The 17,535-nt window shown below is 38.4% G+C and overlaps 1 protein-coding gene across 1 annotated transcript in view; it reads left to right on the top strand.

Annotated features, from left to right (window-relative positions):
* The first annotated feature begins 1,447 nt into the window (after nt 1–1,447).
* Nucleotides 1,448–17,535, top strand: part of LOC122472424 (ovostatin homolog 2-like) — a 56,444-nt gene continuing 40,356 nt past the window's right edge. Inside the window, exons 1-9 of the mRNA XM_043561946.1 lie at nt 1,448–1,727; nt 2,045–2,228; nt 2,978–3,134; nt 4,634–4,686; nt 5,140–5,160; nt 7,935–8,103; nt 8,595–8,679; nt 12,528–12,645; nt 16,240–16,351. Coding sequence (XP_043417881.1) covers nt 1,663–1,727; nt 2,045–2,228; nt 2,978–3,134; nt 4,634–4,686; nt 5,140–5,160; nt 7,935–8,103; nt 8,595–8,679; nt 12,528–12,645; nt 16,240–16,351 — 964 coding nt within the window. The 5' untranslated portion in view covers nt 1,448–1,662. The remainder of the gene's footprint in view (nt 1,728–2,044; nt 2,229–2,977; nt 3,135–4,633; nt 4,687–5,139; nt 5,161–7,934; nt 8,104–8,594; nt 8,680–12,527; nt 12,646–16,239; nt 16,352–17,535) is intronic.

Below are 17,535 nucleotides of genomic sequence, written 5' to 3'. Positions count from 1 at the left end.
AGTCGGGCGCTTAACCGACTGAGCCACCCAAGCCCCCCCATGCATGCAGAGACTTTAAAAGAGTTGGCTTCCTCTGCAGGAAGAGTTGGCTTCCTTTCTCTTCCTTTTAGAGAAAAGGCAGACAAACACAAAAGTCTTAACGTGGAAATGAGGAAGGGAGCAAGGTCTCACTTGTACTGAGAAAGCAACATGGTCAGAGTTTTGGGGAACACACTTCTGCACTGGAATTCGAAACAGGGTCAACCAGGAACCCTTCGTCTCCCATTCCTGAGGGCTCTTACTACTTCATTACAGCTTCTCCTCTATTATAACTGCTATTGTTTGTTTGTTTGTTTGGACTTTGCATTGCCTTTGCAGTGTCGTGGGCCTATTTCTTTCAGAAATGAAGACCGAAACCAGCTCCCTTCATCATACAACGTAACATTCTTCAAGCCAGATGTACTAACTCCATCCATACTTGAAATAGAAAATATGTTTAAAAAAAAAAAAAAGGAAACAAGACAAGTGGGAAAAATAACACACCAGAGACACAAGTCAAGAGGTTGCCAGTTTCTTTGGCAGGGCTCATTTTCCATTTAGAAATGCTTTGCAATCAACATAAGGGTGACGTGACTACTGAGCATGTATACACACGTACATGTATTTATTACTTTTGCTTGAATTTTTTTCTTATTATATTTAGATTTTTTTTTTAACTTTTTATTCAGTTTTTGAGAGATGGAGAGAGACAGAGCATGAGCGGGGGAGGGGCAGAGAAAGAGGGAGACACAGAATCCGAAGCAGGCTCCAGGCTCCGAGCTGTCAGCTCAGAACCTGATGTGGGGCTCGAACTCACGAACCGTGAGCTCGTGACCTGAGCTGAAGTCGGACGCTTAACCAACTGAGCCACCCAGGCGCCCCTTTTTCTTATGACATTTAGGGTAGAAAAGGATATTGAACATTGTCAAAAAAAATCTCCTTAAGAAAATCATTGTAAATGTTGAACACACATCAACATTTTAAAGGTTCCATTCTGCATTTTGAATTTATAAAAGAATAAAAACAGTATCAATTATCCATAAAAGGAGCCTGTATTGAGATATCCATTTCCACCTGTGTTTTGATAGCATCAGATATTGCTACTTTTCTCAGCAGCTTAAAAAATGTACCTTTTGGCAATCAGAATGATAACAGCTTTTTGGAGAGGTATTTTTCTGCCCAGTGCTAATTCCTATCTATCAACGCTTTCTGATACTGCGGTCAGCCCTGGGAGGGAAGTGCTAAATTAGATGAATGAGCTCTTAAGTGTTGCACAACTGTTTTCTTTGTTTTCTCTTGCTTCCTGTCCAACCTGTGCTGCTGATTCCAAAAACAGAGCAGCATCCAATGAACTTAAGAAGGAAGTTTTATATATAAAGCGATAACACGCCCCTCCTTGCTCCAGAAGTAATGGGAGAGGCTATTCTACGTGTGATTGATGGGTCCCAGGTGACTTGTTCCAAAAAGTAACTGATCCTTCGTCGTGCCTGACTATAAAAGCAACAACGTACAGGGAAAGGCAGAGTGGAAGGAAGAAAAGAAAGTGGATAATTGGACCAGCTAACATCGAATAAGAAGAAAAGAGAGAGAGAGAGAGATTGAATATTTACCTTGAAGTCTTTATTGTTCAGACACTGGGATAAAATGGTGCCCACCATTTTTCTGAGCGCCTTCTTGCTTCATTTTACTGTTTCTGTGGCTTCAGAACCGTAAGAAAATGTATACTCTGTATTCTTACCCTGAGTCCTGGCAAAGTGACAGGGGGAAATGCGTGCTGTGTTAAAATATGATTCTACTTGACCGTTTCAACTTCTGAGACTGAGTGCTGGTTTGCCTTATAAATTTTAAACAAGCGTATGAGGGAATTAGGACCTTTTTCTTAAGATGCCTCTCTCTACATACTCAAGTTTATCCCAATGCTATGAAAAATGTTTCAGAAACATTGCAATACGTTAAAATTGTTCCTTATGCGTGTTCTGCATTTCTGCTACACTTGTTTAAAGCCTTGGTTACTTTCTTTGCACAGGCAATATATCCTATGGGTGTCCTCCGTGATGCAGAGTCATTCTACAGACAAGGCTTGTCTCCACCTTTCAAACCTTAACGAATCTGTATCCTTGAGTGTTGTCCTAGAATATGATGGATACAACACCACGATTTTTGACCAGTCTGTGGACGACGATAACTTCTACGCTTGTGCAGATTTCAAGGTGAGGCACTGAACTTGCCGTTTCCGAGCTTCAGCGGGGGTGAGGAAATTATTCCTGAAAAATTATTTTTAGAGAGGGGTCCCTGAGCGGCTCCGGCGGTTTAACGTCTGACTTCGGCTCGGAGATCATGATCTCATGGTTCGGGAGTTCGAGCCCCACATCAGGTTCGCTCCCGTCAGCGCAGAGCCTGCTTGGGACCCTCTGTCCCCCTCTCTCTGCCCCTTCCCCAACTTGTGCTCTCTCAAAAACAAGTAAGCATTAAAGCATTGCTTTTAGAGAGATAACAAACCTTGATTTTGGATGCAATGTGGAAGCTAGGGAATGGGATCAGAGACTTCCTGAGAGGCAAGAAACAAAAGGAAAATTTACCCATGCAACAAAACCTGTGAAATACTGCCATTATTCTTTCATAGGCAGTGATAATCAAGCACAATCACTGCCCTTTGGATAGAACCGTTTAACAATATGAGGAAAGAAAATACAGGTAAAAAGAAGCAAGATCGACAGTGAGGGCAACACACACACACACACACACACAGAAAATAGAGGGCTAGCAGACGTAAAAATAAGTTTGTCAGAAACAGTCCTCATGCTAACTAAAGCAATTGTAAAAAGTGGTCTCCGACTCTCCCTTTAAGACATAAGGTCCTCTCTAGAAGCTCACGGCCTGAGAAGCCAATTTAAGACCTTGTTTACCAGCTCAATGTCTACAACTCGTTTTCCCATTCTCTGCTCTTTAACATGAACAGGTGTCTCAAAAGTCTTCTGAGCCGTTGGCCTTTGTGACATTGCGGGCTAAGGGAGAGACTCTTAAAATCTTCGAGAGGAGGTCCGTAGCACTCGCTTCAGAGGAGACCGTAACCTTTGTGCAGACAGATAAGCCCATCTATAAACCTGGACAGAAGGGTAAGTCAGTGTTCTTGTTTCCTTTGTTTCACTGGCCTCAGGAACACATTCCTCAAATTTAGAGCACCCTGAACGTGTGAATGTCAGCCTTAAGTTTATTCTGAATGTTATGGGATCACGGATTTCTCGAATTTCTACTGGCCGCCTAGGTCAGTTACGTAACAGTGCCCTCCAGCCCCAGGAACTGAATGCTTTGCTTCTTAAACTCGTGCATGCCACTTTAAAAGTTTAAAAGTTCTAGTGACAGACTTTCGTAATAAAATGGATACGAGCCTGGGATGCAAAATGTTTGGTTTCACTTCTTGCTCCATAACTTACCAGTTGGGCCAGCTAAGTAAATCTCTGTGTAGACTCAGTCTTTTCATCCATAGAATGGAGGGAATAAAAATGCCTCCCTTCCGGAAATAGTGTGAGAATAAAATGGGACAGTCAATGTAAAATAGGACCTAGCACAAAGACTCCTTATTATTATTATTATTATTCGTGCCAGTAGAAATAATCACTAATCTGATAACCTAAGCAGAGTTCTTCTATTTTCTTTAGTATTGTGGTAAGTAAAAGGCGGCGGAAAGAACACCAAACTAGGATTCTGAACTGGGGTGGTTTTTGTTTTGGCCGTACCAATAAATTATTGGATTTCGCCAAGGAAATTCTGCTCGTTGAGATCTTTAGCTTTCTCATTTGTAAAATTAGGGGGTTGGATGACAGCATCTATGTATTTTCTTCTAATATTACATATTTGTATGATTTAGTTTGAAAAGAAATAAAAGAATTAAAACAGAATTCCTGTAGTGAGATTTTTTTTCCTGCATTATATTCTCTCTGTACTTATTAAAATGTTATAATGACAGTTATGTATATAAAGGTAGTTAAAATGATCTTTCTGGAATTCTGCTAAAATTAATTTAATGTTTGCCAACGTTACTATCCTTTTCCGGAAAATTATGTTTAACTTCTATTATACATACTTCACATTTTTCTTTCTACAATTAATTCTGGCACCAATTTTTTATAACGTTTATTTATTTTGAGAGAGAGAGAAAGCACGTGCGTGCATGTGCACACGTGTGGAAGCCGGGGAGGGTCAGAGAGAGGGAGAGAGATTCCGAAGCGGGCTCCACACTGTCAGTGCAGAGCCCGATGTGGGGCTTGAACTCATAAACCTTGAGATCATGACCTGAGGCAAAATCGAAAGTCAGATAGATGCTCAACTGACTGAGCCACGCAGGTGCCCCGAGGCACCAGTTTTTAAGGTGTTCCTGTGGGCCATTTAGGGCAAAACTTTCCAGTTGGTGGTAGCAGCTTTGGTAATAATAGAGCATCGTCAACAGTCAACAGAGGAATTACAAATGTGTAACGAGAGCTCTTTCCAAATAGGACCCAAGTTTCAAAGGGTCACATCAGAGCTAGGGGACACAGGGCAGCATTCCGTGACAGCAAGACAATTAATTGCTATGTCTATTTACAAGCATTCATCCCTTCTTCCTCTTTTCTTTTAGTTCAAATTCGCATCGTGACGCTGGATACCCAGTTCAGACCTGTTGAGGAATTGGTGAGTTCATTAATTTCTACCGGTACAATGAAATCGAAGCAAAGTAAACAAATCCATTGCCATCTAAAGTGTCACCAGGAGGCTTTGCATAAGTACGGAAATTGATTCTAACATGGAATACTGTACAGGTGGAGTTTTAATGCTGACCCCCAAATTTAGAACTTGTCTTTATTGGGAGTTAGTTTGTACTTCTTTAGGGCTTTTCATCACATAAGGGGGAAAAAATGGGTTGCGTGGAACCTGCTTTCCACTTCCCTGATGAGGTTCAGGATCTCTCACATTTGGGGTTTCCTTGGCACGCTTAGCTGTGGAAACTTGGTCTTCTGCGAAACTTAAGGCCGTCTCAACACGAAGCCAGACGATCTTAACAATGCAATATCTGGCAAAAAAAAAAAAAAAAAAACAAAAAAAAAGCACTGTTACAATATTAACCTGCATTTTTTTTCTTTTCAGTATCCGTTGATCACACTTCAGGTAAGCGATCTGCTTTATCACACTCATTATTTTGAAGATTCAGATAAATAAGGATGTGCGTGTGTGTGTGTGTGTGTGTGTGCGTGTGTGTGTAGTTTTCATGACGTGTAGTTAGAAAGTAAGGGAACTGAAATAAGGGGAAGAGAAATCTTTATCTACTTACAATGTAAGGCATCAGCCGAAGATGTAAATAAAAAGCTGCCACTTTGGTATTGATCCTGTGTGGCAAATGCCGTAATGGATTTCCACAGAAAATGAAAGATTGGGCTCCTTCTAAGGGAGGTTTATGTTTAAAATTGCTTCATGTTGGCTACTGGCCCTTCTCAATGTTAATTTCACCATATCTTATTTTAAGGAAATAGAAAACACAAACACCTAAAGATGCGAAATCGAGTCGGTGATATTATTACAAAATGGGCCCTTTGCTTTCAGAAAATAGTTAATGGAGTCATTTTGGCTACTGGCCCTTCTCAATGTTAATTTCACCATATCTTATTTTAAGGAAATAGAAAACACAAACACCTAAAGATGCGAAATCGAGTCGGTGATATTATTACAAAATGGACCCTTTGCTTTCAGAAAATAGTTAATGGAGTCTTCTTCTACAGTTCAAAGCTCTAGTGCAGTAGAGTGTGACTTAATTTCAGATCTTAAGTCTGGCAGTAAATCTTTTGTGTCCATCAACTCCAACATATGTACTTTAATTTCTACGTGCAATATGTATTATTACTATTAACTAAGTCTAAATGTTAACATACTGAGGGGTGCCTGGGTGGCTCAGTTGCCTAAGCGTCTGACTTCGGCTCAGGTCATGATCTCGTGGTTCGTGAGTTTGAGCCCCCCGTCGGGCTCTGTGCTGACAGCTCAGGGCCTGGAACCTGCTTCGGATTCAGTGTCTCCCTCCCCTCAGCTCCTTCCCTGCTCACACTCTCTCTCTCTCAAAATAAATAAAGATTAAAAAAAAAATCAAATGTTAATACACTAGGATCTAGGTTCATTGTCATTATATATGTATATAAATATTCCAAATTGTCTTTATAATACGAATTTTTTTGTCTTTATAATACGATATATAATATAATTTTGTATATATATATAATATATATATAATATAATTTTGTCTTTATAATACGAATTCCTTCTTACGTGGGTGGCAAATAGCTCATCCTTCCAGTAGGATAAATATCAAGTCAGCCATTTTCACGTTTTCCGCATCATTCGTAATCTGTAAATAGCATTATCTTCACATCCTAGTGTGAACACTAGGATTCTACCTTCACAGTTACCTTCACAGCTAGTGTTCCACTGAAAGCAACAGAAAGCTTAACCAACATTGGTTTAAATGAGTAAAAGCTTTATTGTTTTCACAAACCACTAAGTCTGAGTGCAGGCACTTTAAGGTTGGGACAAGAACAACATAATATTACGAAGGATCCGGGCTTCTGCTACTTAACCTCTCTGCTGGCCTCAGTGTGTTGTTTTATTCTCAAGTCCAGCCGCATCTGATTCTTTTAGAAATAATGTCTACTCGGTGACTTCTGCTTACATTTCATTGGCCAAGCTGGTTACATTGGTCATTTCATTGGCCAACTTGGTTACATTGGTCATAGGGACAATCCTTACTGAAAGGAAGCCTGGAAAATTAATTTAGTTTTCTAGGGTTTCTTGTAGAGGAAAGAAAAAAAAAATTAAATTAAGGGAGTAGTAAATAATGTTTTTGTTTCTTTGTAGAAATCTTTTTATCAGGAATTCTTTAATCACAACTGGTTGATATCTTTAAATAGGCTTATGGAAGCAGGCTCACATAAGATGCAATGTGCTAAAAACAAATAAAGGAGAAAATGTAGAACTCCCATTAAACAGCTCTTGCATGCAGCGTGTAAATTCATAACCAGTTTATTTATAGACTAAATAAACACCAGTGACAAATAGAAGTATTTGCTAGAAGAAATCCCTCCTTATGCATCTGTTGGAGTGGGTCCACTCTACCGTGGAAAGCACTACTCTGGAGCAGGCACGTTGCGTTTGTTTTTTTTTTTTTTAATTTTTTTTGTGTTTAATTTTATATTTGAGAGAGAGAGTGAGACAGAGTGTGAGCAGGAGAGGGGCAGAGAGACAGAGACAGAATCTGAAGCAGGCTCCAGGCTCTGAGCTGTAACACAGGGCCCGGCAAGGGGCTCGAACTCACGCGCAGTGAGAATATGACCTGAGCCGAAGTCAGATGCTTAACCGACTGAGCCACCCAGGCGCCCCTGTGTTTTATTTATTTTTTAATTTTTTTTAACGTTTATTTATTTTTGAGACAGAGAGAGACAGAGCATGAACGGGGGAGGGGCAGAGAGAGGGAGACACAGAATCTGAAACAGGCTCCAGGCTCTGAGAGGTCAGCCCAGAGCCCGACGCGGGGCTCGAACTCACAGACTGTGAGATCATGACCTGAGCCGAAGCCGGCCGGCGGCTCAACCGACTGAGCCACCCAGGCGCCCCGCCCCTGTGTTTTAAACTTGTTAACTATGGAACTCTGGTTCAGAAAGACAAAAGTCCAAAGCAATAGTTAGAGATTGTTGTTCTTATCCTTTTGGGGCTTCACAGAGACATGCTGTAATATTGAATTTGTATACCCGAGGAAGTTATGTTATTGTTACAGTGCGAGATATTAGTGCAATAAAATGGTAGTTTTCTTTACTTCCAATCACTATAGAAGGTACTCAGAATAAAGAAGGAAAGGATAATACTCTTCATGACCTCTAATTTTATTTCTTCTTTATTTCTAGGATCCTCAACACAATAGGATTTTTCAGTGGCAAAATGTGACCTCCTTTCAAAACATTACCCAACTCTCATTCCAACTGATTTCAGAACCAATATTTGGAGATTACTCTATTATCGTGAAAGAAAAATCAGGAAGGACACTGACACACCAATTTACTGTTGATAGATATGGTAATGAATTACTACTTATGGTTGTTTCCTTATAAAGGAAGAGTTCAAAGGGCTGAACAAAACAATGTTTATGTTAGATTTAGCCAAAAGATTTAGGTGAGGCTTGATTTGATTTTCTGCCATTTTCCTTTCTTGGGGTTTTCGGCTTTATCATCCTTCCTTCTTGCCCCGTATCCTTATTCTAACCCCCGACCTTCCTACCTGGGAAATGTCTCATCTTCTAGAATCCAGACAATCTTCTAAGACGATCTAAATGATTACGATAAATAACATGTGAAGGTCTGAGAACAGGGAAGATAAAGGAAAGGCCCTATCACTTCCTGGTGCCACACACAGAATTGGGGGCAGTTGAAATGTGGGCTATCGAGATGCATACATAGGAAAATGTTGTGCACAGAAACCTACCCAGTTACATGATTAGTTACATGATTGCCATAAGTTTTTCTCACCAGTGATGGCAGGGGCTGAAGTCTATTTCTTTTTGTTTCCAGTGTTGCCCAGGTTTGAAGTTAAGGTCAGTGCACCACGAACAGTAACTATTTCGGATAATGAATTCCAAGTGAATGTATGTGCTAAGTAAGTATTCAGGAGATTTGACTCCAACGGTCAATATAGAGCTCAGAAAGACTGAGAAATGAGATTAACCATGTACCTTTATTTATATGCTTCCTTTAAGATTGTTAGAGAAAGAGTGAATTCTCATTGTAAAATATTTTAAAAACAAAGAAAACCATAAGAAATTACCTGTAATTAATTCTGCCGACTGCCATTTACCTTGTAAGGTATTTTCTTCTAGTCTTGTATGAATCTTTTCATATTCATCAACTGCAATCATCCTTTTCTATACACTATAATTAAGAAAACACGTCTTCATATTCAGCTCATCTTTTACGAATTCCAATTCCTTGCTGCATAAACATAACTCTATGTGGCCATACCAAATTAACTCTTCTTTATTATATAACATGGAGGCTATTCAGCTTTTTTCCATACTATTATAGTATATGTCTTTGTGTATAAGTGTATAAGAAGTATCTTCTGAATTAAAAACGATGTACTGAAGAAAGATGTCCAGAACTGGAATTGTCAAGACAGAATGTATAATATTCTTTTAGTTTTTTGATTGCCATATTACTCACTAAATACGTTGCCTCAGTGTAAAGTTCCAGCAGCTGATATAGAAGTACCAGCCTCACTGAATCTTCACCATCATTGATATTTTCATTTTAAATAAAAAAGAAACTCTTCAAAATGTCATAGTGGGAAAAAAGGTATTTTTTTTCTTTTTTTTTGGGAAAAAAGGTATTTTTAACAATTAGAATTAATTTGAATCCTCCTCGCGTGAAAAAAAAAATCCTGTACGATTTGAGAAATTTTAGTTTTCTTTTTGGGAGATTATTTCGAATGCCTTTTACATTTTTAAGAGTATGATGCCTTTTCTCAAATTTCTACTAATAATTAATATAGTTAATATTTATTGAATGCCAATTTCTGTGCTGAGCATTGCCCTTATTATATTCTTACCCCCATGCTATGTGATAGGAGCTATTATCATCTTTGTTTTAGAAAAAGAAAGATAACAAGACACAGAGAACTGAAATAATTTATCAACAGTAATGGCGCCTTTTGATAGTCGACTTAGGATTTAGACCAATACTATTTGACTTCAGAAGTACTCTTCTAACCAAGACCTCTGTTATAATTTATATAAACAATTAAAAACTTTAACATATGACATATTTGTTCCAACTTTTTATTTAATTGGCGACATGGAAATAGTTTGCTTTAGAGCATTTTCAGAGGATTTCAAAGTAGATTTTGACTTTCAAAATATTCTTGAGCAGAGTCAAGGTACTTTAAAGCTATATTGGGTGAAAGGCTGACAGTATCTACAATGTTCTTTGGACTCTAGCACAACTGTACGAATATTTTCTTGTCTCCGTGAAGAGTAGCTGACACGTGATAGAATTTCATAAACGTAATATATGAAAGATGTAGATATGTGTGTTAAAAATAAGGAGGTAATCAAATAAGCTTCAAAAAATCCAGGCTTCTAAACTAGTTTCACTCATAAAATCCCACACAAGCCAGAATTGTCAGTGGGATTAATACCTATAATTTATTTGCCCAGGGGTATGCTAAAAAAAAAAGTACGACACAGATATCGGGAGAGCCAAAGTATTTATCAAGTATCGCCTTCATAGGAGACTTGCTAAACTAACTGTTGATACAGAATTGGGAGTTCTCAAAAACTTCTTGAATGTTACCTTTCATTTAGATTTGACATGACATGGTATTCAGTTATCAGCAATCATGATGCCCTGCAACAGGACCAGGCAGTTGAGACAGAAGCTCTCGTGGCTACAGAAATATTTCTGGGCAGGTTACAGGAACAGGATGAATAAAATCAGTATGTCTAGGAGTGAACATCCATGCATGAGTTGCCTACTTCAGGTCGCACGCACTACGTCTGTGCCTTGTTTCTTCAGGACTCCCTGGCACTTAACTTGAGAAAACAACAGCAAGCCAGGGTATTTCGGCAAACGGCCCCCTTTTAGCAAACAGGGAAGAAAACGCACCTATAGGCAAAGACACCTTAATAAACCGCATTAGTATCCACCAAAAGCTTTTCAAATCACAAAGGGAAAATATTTATTCTTTCTGATCTGTACGAGCATTTAAGCTACATATTTCACAGGCATGTGTTAACCCCTAGAAAATACGACAATGAGAGTTTTATTTTGTAAGCAAAAGACAGTAAGAAGCAATAATAAGATATGTTCAGGTGTGTCACCTGTGGCCAGATCGGAGTCTTGCCGCTGTGTTATATGTAATTCATCTTTAAAGCTCACGGATGATTTTAGCGATTTGGCTCGAATCGAATTCTCAGAAGCATTGACAATTTTTAAGTAGGGAGAGAAAAGCAACTTAGTGGAAGAGCCCGGACTGTGGGAAGGGAGGAAGATCAGAGTTTGAATTTCAATTCCGTATCTTACAACGTAGGTGAGTTGCTTGACCTCAGTTCACTAATCGGCACAATGACATTATACGCCTACGTCTCAGCATCGCTTAAAAAATAAATTAGATCATCTGTGTAACCACCAGATACATAATAGTGCCCAACAATTAGAAAAAAAATATTATCATTGATTACTTATTTTCAGTTTTACTACTTACTAATTTCACAGGTGCTATGTTTTTCTAAATGAAGCAATCCTCAAATAACAAAAAAATATCAAATCAACTGTATTTGCCTTTGATTGAAATTAAAAAAAAAAACCCACCTTGTGTTGTGGTTTTTTGTGTGTTTTAGGAGAAAATGAGATATTTATTTAATCTCACCCCACAAGACATACTTTTGATCAAAATTTATCTGTTTATGCCAATCTTCATACCTGCTACATTTGTTGGATGTACAATGAGAATTGTCGTTTAAAGTATTGATCTGGGGGTGCCTGGGTGGCTCAGTAGGTTAAGTGTCCAACTTTGGCTCAGGTGATACTCTTCCGGTTCGTGAGTCACAGACCAGTGTCGGTCTCTGGGCTGACCGCTCAGAGCCTGGAGCCTGCTTCAGGTTCTGTCTCTCCTTCTCTCTCTGCCCCTCCCCTGCTCGCACTCTGTCTCTCTCTCTCTCTCTCAAAAACAAATAAATATTAAAAAAATTTTTTTAAGTATTGATCTGGAAGTATTTTAAGATCCTAAATAATCCAGGAGCGCCTGGGTGGCTCGGTCGGTTAAGCCTCTGACTCTTGGTTTCGGCTCAGGTCATGATCTCACGGTTTCTTGAGTTCAAGCCCCACATCGGGCTCCAAGATGACAGTGCAGAGCCCGCTTGGGATTCTCTGTCTCCCTCTCTCTGCCCCTCCCTTACTTGCACTATCTCTGCCTCTCTCAAAATATAAATAAACTTAAAAAAAAAAAGATCCTAATAATCCACATGTTATTTAGATCCATATATATTTTCTGCTAAAAAAAATGGTGCTGCAAATTTTATAATATTTCTATCAGGCTAAAATGTAATTTAAAAAACTCGATGCGATCATTAAATCCCTTTTGCTGAGACTTTAGGTTCTACATTTCCCTGAATTTGATTTTTGTTTTCTTTTAAGTAAGCTCTGTGCCCAACGTGGGGCTTGAACTCACAGTGCCGAGATCAGCCGACACATGCTGTATCAACTGAGCCAACCCGGCACCCCTTGAGTTTGATTTTTAAAAAGGCAGCCGAATCCTCATAACAGATCACATGCCTAATTGAATTCAAATTCTGTGGGGAAGATAGCACTAATAGATGATGATTGCTAATAGATATTCCGTCATTGGGGTAGCCATACGTTCTGGATTTCATATACAATTTCTGAAAAAGCCCATAAAAGAGGCCCATGGTATTGTTCATCTATAACTGTCACGACACTTTCTCCTACCAGGTACACCTATGGCCAGCCAGTGCAAGGAAAAGCTCAAATCCGGGTGTGCAGAAAATTCTTTTCCTCCGAGAACTGTGAGAACAACAACAATGAAATATGTGAACAATTTATTGCGCAGGTACAGATCATTATTATTATTGTCATTATCATTATATTTCATTATTATTCTTTCTTCGATTCTGTAGAGAAGGAAAAATCCTCCCTCTCCCCTTTAAAGTCTTCCCCTGGACTAAATAGAATTAAGTTTACATGAAGCAGGTTAACAGGAGAAAAAAAAACCCAAAATTTTATTAGGTACATACAGCGGTCCCATAATGAAATTGAGGTCCAAAAAGATGACCAAGGCAAGTGGCTTTTATACTTCTTGACAGAGGGACAATAAATTTGTGAGGAATTGACAGGACAAAGAAAACAGGTGTTTGTAAGCTTTAATTAGTAAAGAATTAATTACTAATTAATTGGTGGTATTGGTAGTATTAATTGGTAGTATTAATTGGTAGTATTAATTAATTGGTACTAATTAATTAATTGGGTCGAGGTAGATTAGAAAAAAACCAACAAGGTTTTTTTGGGGTTTTTTGTTTTTTTTTTTTTTTCTAGAGCTTTCTTGGCTTTAGAGTCCCTGTCTCTGGTGGTAAGGATGTCTTTTTACTTTTTAGTGCAGTGAGGGTGCCTTTCACCTGGGAGTTTTTTTCCCTTGTTTCAGGGGGACCAAGGAGGATCTAAGTGTCCTTGCACCGGCTCTTTCTTAAGTAACTTTTATGTAAAATAATCAATATGCCTTGGGGCGCCTGGGTGGCTCAGTAAGTTAAGTGTCCGACTTTTGATTTTGACTCAGGTCACGATCTCATGGCCGTGAGATCGAGCCCACATCAGGCTCTGTGCTGACAGCATGGACCCTACTTTGAATGCTTTCTCCCTCTCTCTCTATCCCTCCCCTTCTCTCTCTCTCTTTCTCAATAAGTAAACATATAAAATAAAATAATAAAATGAAATTAAAATAAAATGAAATTAAATGATAAAATAAAATAAAATATCGATATGCCCACATGGCATGTTTGGGGGGAACCTGCCCTTGGCCCCTACAATTCCGTTTATAAAAGGGACTTAAAAACATTATTTTCATTTTGTGGGTAATGGAGGCTGCAGCTAGATAAGGTGAAGAATAAGGAGCAAATACAACGTCCACCAATAGTCCACCAATAGTCTCTTTCTCTAGGTCATGTAAATGGTTACCCACCTATGGATTCATAGAATTTTTAAATTTGAAAAACCTTATTGGTTTTCTTGTTTTTTTTTTAATTTTTTTTTTAACGTTTTATTTATTTTTGAGACAGGGAGAGACAGAGCATGAACGGGGGAGGGTCAGAGAGAGAGGGAGACACAGAATCCGAAACAGGCTCCAGACGCGGGGCTCGAACTCACGGACAGTGAGATCGTGACCTGAGCCGAAGTCAGACGCTCAACTGACTAAGCCACCCAGGCGCCCCAGTTTTCTTGTTTTATATACCGTCTAGATGATCTCTCTGGTCTTCCCATATGGAATCATTAGTCATCTGTTAAATTAACAAATCCCTGATAGGACCCACCATGCAATCTAGAATTGTCCTTGTGAAAAAAGTTCATTCGCACACACCTGCGATTCAGAGTATCTACCTGCTAATCTCAGTAAACAATCCTGTCCATTTATTTGAGGATCAACTTAGGACCTCGAAAATGAGATTTGCCTATATTTCAGTTTATAATTTAAGCCTGATTGTCCTGAAGTTACTCTCCAAATTGATGAACATCAATTGGTAAATATCGAGATTTGCTAAAGACAAGCAGAACTCCTGTAGATAAGAATTGCAGGCAGAGAAAGGCTGAGTCGAATTCTTCCATATCAGCAGTGCAGTTTTCCGTAGTGTGATTTTAATGTAATTTAGTCATTTTACCAAGTGATGGGTGTTCTCTCCGCGAATGGCTTTTTGCTCCCCAGTGTGACAAATATAGCAATAAATAATATGCTAAAACTATCTTTCTATATCAGTGGTTTTATGTATTTCATACAGATTCCTTCACATGGGTTTCATGAATCAACGTAGATGATAGATAGGTAGATAGATAGATATAATCACACACAATTTTTCATTTAAAAAATATTGTCAAAAAAAATTTTAAGCATTTGAATTCCTGTCAGCAATGTGTGAGAGGACTATTGTTCCCAAGTTACTGCCGGCAATATATATAGCAGGTTTTAAAATGTTGCCATTTTGAAAGAAGTTTCTTTTGCTTTCATTGGTATTATTTGTGCATTTGAGTGTATTTTCATATTTTTGTTGTGAGTTTGAATTTGTTCTTTCAAGAATTCTTAATGATCCTTGTTTTCCCTGTTTGTGTGAAACTGAAACTTTCTTTTAGTATAAATATTGCCCTCTATCCCCTAAGCAAATATTTTTTCAAGTCTGTTATTTAAATATTGACTTCGATTGTGTTATTTTTGAAATACCAAAGTTCCTGATGTTTACAGGTTCTCAGCCTTAGAAAAAGTTCTCACCTACCACCATGTTGTACGTGTAGCTATCTAAGCGTGATTTTAACATTTTAAAAATTTCTCTAATCAACATAGTTTTTATTATGTTGTAAAATAACACATTTCGTTTTCTTCTAAATGGATACTAAGTTGTATTAGCATCTAATCTTACACAACTTTGGTCTCCCTCTTTATTCTAAACAGTGCTCGTAAAAGGTTATTCTGTTTTGTTGGACTTCCTCTGACTTTTGTTTTATTATTTCCTTTCTGATATTATTTTTTTGTTCCTAAATCATTTATTTTTTAAAATTTTTTTTATGTTTTATTTCTTATATTTGAGAGAGACAGACAGAGGGACATGGCACAGGTGGGGTGGGAACAAAGAGAGAAGGAGACACAGAATCTGAAGCAGGCTCCAGGTTCTAAGCGGTTAGCACAGAGCCTGATGAGGGGCTCGAACTCATGAGCCATGAGATCATGACCTGAGCCAAAGGAGGATGTCCAACCTACTGAGCCACCCAGGCGCCCCTAAATCATTTATTTTTAAATTTTTTTTTAACGTTTATTTATTTTTGAGACAGAGAGAGACAGAGCATGAACGGGGGAGGGTCAGAGAGAGAGGGAGACACAGAATCTGAAACAGGCTCCAGTCTCTGAGCAGTCAGCACAGAGCCCGACGCGGGGTTCGAACTCACATACCGCGAGATCGTGACCTGAGCTGAAGTCGGACGCTTAACCGACTGGGCCACCCAGGCGCCCCAGTACCGTTCATTTTAAAATATAAGTAGATCTACGTTTCTCTCGTTCCTGATGTCACCAATGAAAGATCATCTATAGATTTGTTCTTCATTTTAAATAACAATTTACCTTAAAAAGAGTTCTTGTGTGACACACTTGAAGACTCAAGATGATTTTAATCTCTAATTCTTAAAATAGGATTCTCATCTTTAATTTATTGCCATCTACATTGTTGTCGGTAAAATATCCCTGAAGTCTGTAAAATACACATTACCTCCTTCACTTGTTGTAATTGCTGGTGGACTCCCAGCCCTTCTTTTGGAATTCTTGGTCACTTCAACAAGTTTGTGAGATGAAACCATGGGGTGGTGGGGGAAGGTAGAAATCTGTGCTAAAAGTCTCTATCCCTTTAAGACTTTTGAATCCCTAATCTTTTCATTATACCTTCTCTTCATTTTTCAGTTGAGAAACGGTTGTGTGACTCAAATTGTGAATACGAAAGTCTTCCAACTCTACCGCACAGGATTTTTCATGTCATTTCAAACCGCTGTCACAGTTACGGAATTTGGGACAGGTAATGGTCATGTTTTATGGGCAACCTGGGGGGTATATGCAGCTTCCTAGGGAGAAGTGTATCTAGTAAGCAAGATTCACCAAACAGAGATCAATAATTGTTCCACATAGTAAAGTGGAGCACATTTACCAATAGGTCGACTTGAAGGTTGCTTCTGAAAAAAGATTTTCCTCGTAATGTTTAAAATAAACTTATTATGTAAATGTTACAGGTTTGTATCTACTTCTGTGCCTGCATCAATCAGACAGAGATTTCTTCTGAAGTAGCAAGCTAAGCTAATAAAGTAGGCACTCTTTTTAATTTTGGGCAAATCAGTTGATAACCAATTGACCGGGTCTGAGCTTTGATTTAATACAAAAGTTCACAATCTACAGCTAGAATGTCAAACCCAGCTCCACGCTTCTTTATGTAAAGTTTACTAGAACACGACCCCATTCGTTTACCTTGCTTAACAGCTAAAATACCAAAGTTGTGTAGCTTATGGTTCACAAGCTTAGAATAATAATTGTGAGGTCCTCTTCACCGAAGTTTGTCAACTTCTGATTTAATACAAATGGAGACATTTGCGGGTATAAAATATCATTGAGAAATTTACAAGATGGCACATGAGTGCTCAATAAATCATTGTTAAAAGAATAACAAAGAAAAAGAGGAAAGTCGAATTTAATTTGGAGTGGAGAAAGCCAGATTCAATTGCTATTTTTGTTGCTTAAAAATGAGTGAGATAATATTATTTATAAAGTGCTTTGTATAAACACACTTGATCAATAGCGTGATGGCATTTGTTATGGGTATTTGTCGCATTGTAACTTAGCTAGGTATGTTTACCTCCGCTTATCACAATCCATTCCTATTTACTTTGCCTTCAGATATTTTTCTTATCTGGGAAAAGCCTAAAAGCATAGTTATCTTGACAGGCTAAAGAAAGATTTAAAGGAAGTGAAAGCCTTCTCTCAAGAGATGTCTGTGACATTCTCTGCTATAAAAGGAGTTACAAGCCAGAACTGAGTAGAATGGTCACAAGAAAGAAATTAAAAGCATTTTCTCCTGCTTCTGGTCCAAACATTTTCACATTAATTATGTTATTAAGTTTGATGTATATTATAACCAGATAGATACAGAGCATTCTGAAACATACTCCAAAGCACCTACGCTTTCCTTTCAATGTAGAACAAGAATGTAAT

The sequence above is a fragment of the Prionailurus bengalensis genome, chromosome B4, assembly GCF_016509475.1.
Source record: "Prionailurus bengalensis isolate Pbe53 chromosome B4, Fcat_Pben_1.1_paternal_pri, whole genome shotgun sequence".
In the NCBI taxonomy this organism is placed as follows: domain Eukaryota; kingdom Metazoa; phylum Chordata; class Mammalia; order Carnivora; family Felidae; genus Prionailurus; species Prionailurus bengalensis.
The sequence above is the reverse complement of the archived record's forward strand: the minus strand, read 5'-3'. Positions and strand labels throughout refer to the sequence as shown.